This window comes from Chamaea fasciata, unplaced genomic scaffold, assembly GCF_029207755.1.
Source record: "Chamaea fasciata isolate MVZ Bird 193981 ecotype frontalis unplaced genomic scaffold, bChaFas1.0.hap1 SCAF_126, whole genome shotgun sequence".
Taxonomy (NCBI): domain Eukaryota; kingdom Metazoa; phylum Chordata; class Aves; order Passeriformes; family Sylviidae; genus Chamaea; species Chamaea fasciata.
In genome coordinates, this window is record NW_027094211.1 from 90,196 (window position 1) to 98,892 (window position 8,697).

The following is an 8,697-nucleotide window of genomic DNA, read 5'->3' on the forward strand; positions in this document are numbered from 1 at the left end:
TGACCCAGGGTGTGCCAGGGGTCACCTCCAGGGCCAGCTCGGGGATGAATGCGCGGAACACACGGTGTCCATCCTGTCCCAGCTGGTTGGTGGCCGCGCACTGGTAGGTGCCCGAATGTCCCACACTGATGTCCCCAAGCTCCAGGACGGGACCCCGGGCCACCTCCTGGCCATTGTGCAGCCAGGTGAAGGTGACAGGGGCTGAGCCCACCTGCACCGAGCAGCGCAGGGTCACGGGGTCGCCTGCGTGCACCTGGTGTGACAGGGGACCGGGGGTGATGGTGGCATTGGCCACGGGCACTGTGGGGACACAGACAGGGTGAGGGTGGGGGGAGGGGCTGTCAGCCAGCAAGAGGGACAGGGACACGGGGATGAGAGTTTCCTGGAGCATGCTGTGGGTGAGGCCACCCCCAGCCTGAGGGTCACACTCACCAAGGACGGTGACATTCAGGGGGACACTCTCGGCCGTGCTGTCCCCATCACTGACCCGGCACTGGTATTGGCCGCTGTCATTGTCCCCAACATGGCGCAGCTCCAGGTGGGGGCCGGTGCCCAGTGGTGTCCCAGAGCCCCCACGGTGCCAGGTGAAGGACCAGGGACCTGTCCCCATGGCCACCGCACAGCTCAGCACCAGGCGGTCCCCCAGTGCCACCTGTCCCCCGGGGGGCCGCACTGACACGAACATCCCCGAGACGGGGACCCCTGCGGGGAGACACAGGTAAGATGATCTTGCCATGATGGGTGGAGGACACAAGACGGAAAGGAGGGGGGATTGGAGGGGAGCACAGAGGACCCCAGGGAGAAGTGGACCCTGGGAGGTGCGTTGGGATCTGGTGACCATGGAGTGACCCCATGGAAAGGTGGAGAGAGCCAGGCAGGGATGGGGGACTACACAAGAGATTGAGGAGACTCAGGGAATGATGTGGGGTTTGGGGAGGGGTGGATGGACCCAGGGGCGGAAGTGCAACCAGAGGGTTGAGTGGGGACCTTGGAAGGGGTGTGGGATGCCAGGGAGGGGTGGGGGGACAGAGAGAGGGATGAGGGATGTGGAGAGGGAACCGGGCAGTCATGGGGGAACAAGGAGGTACTTGGGAAATTTTGGGTGACGCAGGGAGGAGTGAAGGGAAGGATGAAGGATGCAGGTAGAGGGGGGAAGCCCTCGGAGGATGTCGAGGTTGCCTGTCTCCATTCCTGCACTCACTGTGCACTGTCACTGTCACCAGCTGTGACTGCATCCACTCTGGCATTACAGCCCCCACCCAGCCCCTGCAGCGGTAGCAGCTGCTGTGGTGCAGCTGCAGGGGGAACAGGGACAGCTCGGTCCTGTCATGGGGCCCTCCCAGATCCTTCCGTTCATGGAAGAAGTGCACGTTGGTGAGCGATTTGTCCTGGTAGCTCCGGCAGCGCAGTGTAACCGTGTCCCCCTCCAGCAGCAGCCGCGCCGGCACCTGCAGCACCAGCCAGTCTGGGGGACAGAGGGGTCCTGTCACACCGGGGACATCTGAAGAGTCCAGATGGCACTGGGGGGCATCAGGGGCCACCCATTGCACGGGAAGAGTCCCCTCAGACCTGGATGCTCTGGGATGTCGCCGTGTGCAGGGGACGGGCTCTGGACACACCAGGAGGTGACCCATAGAGTGGAGACCACCCAGAACCCTCGGGGACTGTGCAGGTGCCAGGCTGGAGACCCTGAATCCCCCCTCACCATTTAAGATCTTCATGGGGGGGCTGTGCCCACTGCCGGCTCTGTCACACTCGTAGCTGCCACTCCTCGTGACAGTGAAGTGGTCAGGTCCCCTCTGCCACCAGTACTGCCCATCCTTGTACCAGGTGGTGGCACCGGCGGTCCCCGAGCCCTGGCAGGTCAGTGTCACCTGGTCCCACAGCACTGCTGGTGTCAAGGGGGACTGAACGTGGAGCTGGGTGGTCTGGGCACCTGCGGGTGACAGGGGACACCAGCCTGCCAGGGTCACCACGGGGCTGGGGACAGTGGGGTGGAGACATGGCATCTGCCGAGGACTCACCAGCGAGGCCGAGGGTCTGGGCTGGAAGGGAGAAGAGACAAGGGCTGGATGGAGGGGGCCCTGCAGGGACAGCAGCACCTGGGGAATCCGGTGCGGTGTCTCGCTGCAGACAGTCCCCAAAGGAACACTGGTGTAGCACAGAGGTGTTGAGGTAAGACACACCTCAGTCACCCTGGGCTGAGGCAGGTCATGGGGACACTGTGGACACCCCATGCTCATCCAGGACACCACCACCATCCTCACAGCTCCTGTCCCGACAGCCACATCGTCATTGCCCTGTGCCCATGATCCCATTCTAATGGCACCTGTCTTCATGCCCCATCCCCATGGTATGTGGCCCTTGTCCCTGTCCCTGCATCCCTGTTCCCCTGTCCCTGCCTTGGGGACCTCAGGGGACCCCGCAGCCCCCCTGTGCCCCCTCCCCACCGGTCTCTGCCCCACCAGGGCCCATCCCCGGGGTGTCAGGCCCGTGCCCGGGGCACTCACCCCACAAGAGCAGTGTCACCTTACCGTCCAGCCCCGTGTCCCCGGCCATCCAGGCTGGCTGTCACTCGCTGCTGTGGCCACTGGTCCCCTGGGTGGCGGCTCTTTGGACAAAGGGGAAGGAAATGAGTTCACGTCTCGTCCTCATGTGTTGGTGGCCCTTGGTGGGGGCAGGGTGGGGGAACAGGCTGTGGGCAGGCTGGGGACACTGAGGGACATGTGGGTGATGGTGGGACGTGGTGGGGACCCGGTAGGGCCACGGTGTTGCCAAAATTTGAAGGCTGGGAGCTGTAGGAAGCCAAGCATGGATGTCCGGGGGGAATCAAGGTCCCCAGGCTGCGGGGTCCCCTGAGGTTTCCAGTGGAGGTCCCAGGGGCTGGAATTCCCAGGATGGGGGTCCTTGGGAATGGAGGTCCTGAGGAATGGCACTCCCGGGATGGGAGACCCAGGGAGGGGGGGCAGAAGGAATGGGGGCTCCCATGGTTGGGTTGGCAGGGAAATGGGTGTCTCAGGGATGGGCAGTGGCTGGGTGGGCCCGTGGGTTGCAGCTCCTTCCCTGGCTGCCTCAAATTTTGGGGTGACCCACGGCCCAGAGCTGCCCCCCTGGTGTACTCGTGGTTTTCTGGAGGTCACTACAAGTGGATTCTTAGGGGTTCTGGGTCTGTGACCCCCCCAGACCCCAGAGCCTTTTTTCTCTTCATTTCCATTGCCCTCCTTTTTTCTGTCACATTCGCATCCCCCCAGTTCCCTGCTCAGCGATCCTGGGGAGCTCCTGAGCAGGTACCGAGTTCAGGGGTTCCCGGAGAGGGGAAAAGGAGGTGTGTGGGCTGAAGGGGAGGTGGGGGATTTGGGGGCTGGGAGTGTCCGGCCGTGTCCCCCCACACTTTCACTTTCTCTCTCCCGCAGCAGAAGGAAGAGGCTGTTTGTGCTGAGTCAGACAGGGAGGGGCGGGTTCTGTCCTCGTGGGACACATCCAGGGGGTCCTGTCCCTGTTCAGGGGTGTCCCTGTTCTGTGGGTGAGACATCCTGGGGGTGGCACATCCCAGCCGGTGGCGTCCTGTCCTGGGAGAAGGGCAGGGAGGGCTCAGTCCGCGAGCTCCGTCACGGCCGAAACGGACTCGACTTGGGGAAGTGAATTGAATTTATCATTCCTCAGTTCAGAGCTGAAAAAGGAGAAGTGAAACACCTTCCCCTCTCGGGAACTGCTCCAGCGGGGGCTTCCCAGCCCTGGCAGCGCGATGGCAGCCGCGACGTGCGACAGTGACCCGAGGCCGGGACTCGGCTCCCGCCGTGCCGGGGGCTCCTCCCCGGGCTCCCGGGTCCCCTCGGCCCTCCCGGCACCTCCGTCCCGGCGCCCCCCGCCCGCCCCGGGGCCGCGCCCGGCGGAGGCTCCGCGGCAGCTCCGGGGCTCAGACGCCGCTCGGGGAGCGCCGGGTGCGGGGCTTTGGGCACCGGGGGGCTCCGGGGGGCACCGGGCAGGGCTGGGGCTGGGGCGGGCTTTGGGGTTGGATTTGGGGACACCTCCGGCTGCCCTCAGCTCTGTCCCGGGGCTCCAGCTCGGCCCGAGGGCTTCGGCAGCTGCGGGATCGGTGCCCGTGGCCACGGGGCGGCACCGCCGCAGGACCCCGAGCCCTTGGCCGGTGTCACCGAGAGGGGACAAACAGGGAGCGGCAGCTCCTTCCCCTGAGCGGGGCAGCTGCGACGGAACCAGTCCGGAAATGCCCCAATTGATCATTTTGTCCCTGTCCCCAAGGGACTGAGGGAGTCCCAAAAATCCTGCAAATCCCACACGGATCTGCTCAACAACCTGACCGGGACCCTCCTCCGTCCGAGCTGACCGGGCACAGCTGAACAAACAAAAACCATTTGTAGAAGATAAGCTGTATTTGAATCATCCAGACTGAGCCATATTTCTGAGGCCTCTAGGCTGTGGCACTGAGGCCTGTAGAGGTTGTGGCGCAGTTAGAAATTCAGTGCCAGGAGTGTGTCGCATTTAGGAATTATCACTTAAGGTGTTAACAAGGGTCAAAGGGTTTTATAGTAGTTAGTAAGTATCGTAATTGGCGTGGACACAGTAGCTACCTTAAACAGTTTATTAAACAATAAGTGTTTGCATTCTTTCCTGTGCCGTGTGCCTATTAGAATTCACTTGTAACTGTAAACTATATAGAGTGTATAAAACTGGCCCTCTTACACACAATAAAAGAGAAATGTAGCAGTAATCATATTGATCGAACCTGCATTTGCTTTGACGATTTCCCTTCATTATCGGGGTTCCCCTGCGACTTCGACCATTTCTCCCGGTTTAATCAAAAAGCTGCGTTTTGGGTGCAATGGGAGGGACAAGGGTCCTGTGCCCCCTGGCACTGGGGGAGGGAGTGGGGAGTCCCTGGGGGTACTGGGAGCACTGGGAGCACTGGGACGGGGAGCTCTTGGAAGCCCCACATGGGACCCCCCACTCGTGGCCCCCACCCAGGCACGGTGGGCACCACGGGAGCTGGGGGGGACACACACGGGAGTTGCCCTCACACAGGGGCCCCCAGTGCCCCCAATGCCCCCAGTGTCACAGCATGTTCCCGTAGATGTCACTGGGGTCCTGCTGTCGCCTGTGGGATCCCGCCAGCTCCGCGTAGGTCACCTGGGGGGATGTGACACGGGGGGGCCCTGCAAGAGACATCGGGTGTGGGGACATGGGTGGGGGGTGACACCCGTGGGTGACGTGTCCCTGTGTCCCCACCCTGTACTCACCCCCTGCCCGCTCGGTGCTCAGAACGTGGGTGTAGAGCACCTCCCCCTCCTCTGGGGGGGCCGGGGGATCCGGGGGAGCCCTGCGGGGATAAGGGGGTGTCTGTGGGGATGAAGGGAGATTGGGGTGAGGGTAAAATGGGGGGTCAGACCTGGAGCCCCCCACTCACCTTTCCTGCTGCTTCCTGAGGGCTGCAAAGGGAACAGGGAAGCATGAATGGGGGGTCCTCAGGGCCTCTGAACACCCCCGGGACCCCTGACTACCCCCAGGACTCCCAAGCATTCTTGAAGCTCCCAGAAATCTTTGAAGCACCCCTTGAACCCCCTGAGCCTCCAAATCCCACAAACTTCCCAAAAACTCGCATCCAAAGACTCTGGGGGCTCATCTTCACCCAAGTCAGGAGCTGTTGTTGGCACCCTATGACCACATACTCTGGGTGGGCTTCACCCTAATTCCTGGGACCCCCATTCCTACTCATTGTCACCCACCCAGGCGGTGCTGCCGGTGCCAGCCCACGATGACAGCCACGAGCAGGACCAGGAACAGGAGGGACCCGCCGACCCCGGCGACCACTGCTGGGGACAGAGAGGGACACAGTGGGGTCACCCAGAACCCCGGGGTCCTGCATCCCCCGTGTGACCCTGTGTCAGCCCACCTGTTACCCAGGGTGAGCCAGGGGTCACCTCCAGGGCCAGCTCAGGGCTGAGTGCCCGGAACACGCGGTGCCCGTCCTGTCCCAGCTGGTTGGTGGCCACGCACTGGTAGGTGCCCGAATGTCCCACATCGACGTTTCCAAGCTCCAGAATGGGACCCTGGGCCACCTCCTGGCCATTGTGCAGCCAGGTGAAGTTGACAGGGGCTGAGCCCACCTGCACCGCGCAGCGCAGGGTCACGGGGTCACCTGCATGCACCTGGTGTGACAGGGGACCGGGGGTGATGGTGGCATTGGCCAGGGGCACTGTGGGGACACAGACAGGGTGAGACTGGGGCGGGGGGCTGCCAGCCAGCAAGAGGGACAGGGACACGGGGATGAGAGTTTCCTGGAGCATGCTGTGGGTGAGGCCACCCCCAGCCTGAGAGTCACACTCACCAAGGACAGTGACATTCAGACGGACACTCTCAGCAACGCTGTCCCCATCGCTGGCCCGGCAGTGATACTGGCCGCTGTCATTGTCCCCAACGTGCCGCAGCTCCAGGTGGGGGCCAGTGCCCAGCGGTGTCCCAGAGCCCCCACGGTGCCAGGTGAAGGACCGGGGACCTGTCCCCATGGCCATGGCACAGCTCAGCACCAGGCGGTCCCCCAGTGCCACCTGTCCCCCGGGGGGCCACACTGACACGAACACCCCCGAGACGGGGACCCCTGCGGGGAGACACAGGTAAGATGATCTTGCCATGATGGGTGGAGGACACAAGACGGGAAGGAGGGGGGATTGGAGGGGAGCACAGAGGACCCCAGGGAGAAGTGGACCCTGGGAGGTGCATTGGGATCTGGTGACCATGGAGTGACCCCATGGAAAGGTGGAGAGAGCCAGGCAGGGATGGGGGACTACACAAGAGACTGAGGAGACTCAGGGAATGATGTGGGGTTTGGAGAGGGGTGGGTGGACCCAGGGACGGAAGTGCAACCAGAGGGTTGAGCAGGGACCTTGGAAGGGGTGTGGGATCCCAGGGAGGGGTGGGGGGACAGAGAGAGGGATGAGGGATGCGGAGAGGGAACCGGGCAGTCATGGGGTAACAAGGAGGTACTTGGGAAATTTTGGGTGATCCAGGGAGGAGTGAAGGGAGGGATGAAGGATGCAGGTAGAAGGGGGAAGCCCTCAGTGGATGTCAGGGTTGCCTGTCCCCATCCCTGCACTCACTGCGCACTGTCACTGTCACCAGCTGCGACTCCCTCCACTGTGGCATTGCAGTGCTCACCCTGCCCCTGCAGTAGTAGCGGCCGCTGTGGTGCAGCTGCAGGGGGGACAGGGACAGCTCGGTCCTGTCGTGGGGCCCTCCCAGGTCCTGCTCCTCATGGTAAAATCGTACTCCAGTGGCTGTGCTATCCTGCCAGCACCGGCAGCGCAGTGTCACCGTATCCCCCTCCAGCAGGGCCCGTGCTGACACCTGCAGCACCAGCCAGTCTGGGGGACAGAGGTTTTCCGTCACACCGGGGGCATCTGGAGGGTCCTGATGTCACCGGATGCCACCAGAGGCCACCCATTGCAAGAGAGGAGCCCCCTTGCACTGTTATGCTTTGGGATGTCCCCGTGTGCAGGGGACGGGCTCTGGTCACACCAAGAGGTGACCCATGGACTGGAGCCCACCCAGAGCCCACGAGGTCCCTGCAGGTGCCAGGCTGGGGACACACAACCTCCCTCACCAATGACCACTCTCACAGGGGGGCTCCGCCCACTGCCAGGTCTGCTACACCTGTAGGTGCCACTCTCCGTGACAGTGAAGCGGTCGCGTCTGTTCGGCCCCCAGCGCTGCCCGTCCTTGTACCAGGTGGTGGCACCGCGGTCCCCAAACCCTGGCAGGTCAGTGTCACCTGGTCCCACAGCACCGCCGGCCACCAGGGGGGTCCACCAGGAGCTGGGTGGTCTGGGCACCTGCGGGTGACAGGGGACACCAGCCTGCCAGGGCCAGCACGGGGCTGGGGACAGCAGGGCGGGGACATGGCGTCGCCCGAGGACTCACCAGCGAGGCCGAGGGTCTGGGCTGGAAGGGAGAATGGACAGGGCTGGGTGAGGGTGGCCCTGGTGGGAAAGAAGCGACAGCAGGCACAGCACAAAGTGTGGTGCCTGCCCCATACTGCCCCGAATGGAACTCTGGTGTAGCACAGAGGTCATGAGGACAGGAACACCTCAATCACTCTGGGCTGAGGGAGGACATGGGGACACTGTGGACATCCCATGTTTGCACAGGTCCCCCCGAGCATCCTCAGAACGCCTGCTCCCACAACCACATCCCCATGGCCCTGTGCCCGTGATCCCATTCCGAAGGCACCTCTCCCCATATGGCATATGCATGGTACGTGGCCCTTGCACCTGTTCCCGCATCACTGTTTCCCTATCCCTGTCCCAACGCTGGCACAGCCCCAAGGTTCTTTTTGCCACATCCTTGACCACACATCTCTATCCCCCTGTACCTGTCCCCACATCCCAGTTCCCCTGTTACTTTCCCCATGGCCATCCTGTAACTGTGGTGACATGATGGACTAGCTCTGCTGGCCTTGAGGAGCTCAGGGGACACCCCAGCCCCCCTGTGCCCTCTCCCCACCGGTCTCTGCCTCACCAGGGCCCATCCCCGGGGTGTCAGGCCCGTGCCCGGGGCACTCACCCCACAGGAGCAGCGCCACCTTCCCGGCCATCCCCGTGTCCCCGGCCATGTGCACTGGCTGTCACTCGCTGCTGTGGCCACCGGTCCCCTGGGTGGCGGCTCTTCGGATGAAGAGGAAGGAAG

The 8,697-nt window shown here is 63.3% G+C and overlaps 1 protein-coding gene across 1 annotated transcript; it reads right to left on the reverse strand.

The window, feature by feature from the left end:
- Nucleotides 1-4,586: 4,586 nt before the first annotated feature.
- LOC136304583 (Fc receptor-like protein 2) lies at nt 4,587-7,427 on the reverse strand. Its single transcript, XM_066208085.1, has 7 exons — nt 7,113-7,427; nt 6,344-6,613; nt 5,909-6,211; nt 5,742-5,828; nt 5,423-5,444; nt 5,256-5,335; nt 4,587-5,171 (listed from the first exon to the last, which is right to left on the reverse strand). The coding sequence occupies exons 1-7, from the start codon at nt 7,156-7,158 to the stop codon at nt 5,071-5,073; spliced, it is 909 nt and encodes a 302-aa protein (XP_066064182.1). The 5' UTR covers nt 7,159-7,427; the 3' UTR covers nt 4,587-5,070.
- Between the last annotated feature and the right edge of the window lie 1,270 nt (nt 7,428-8,697).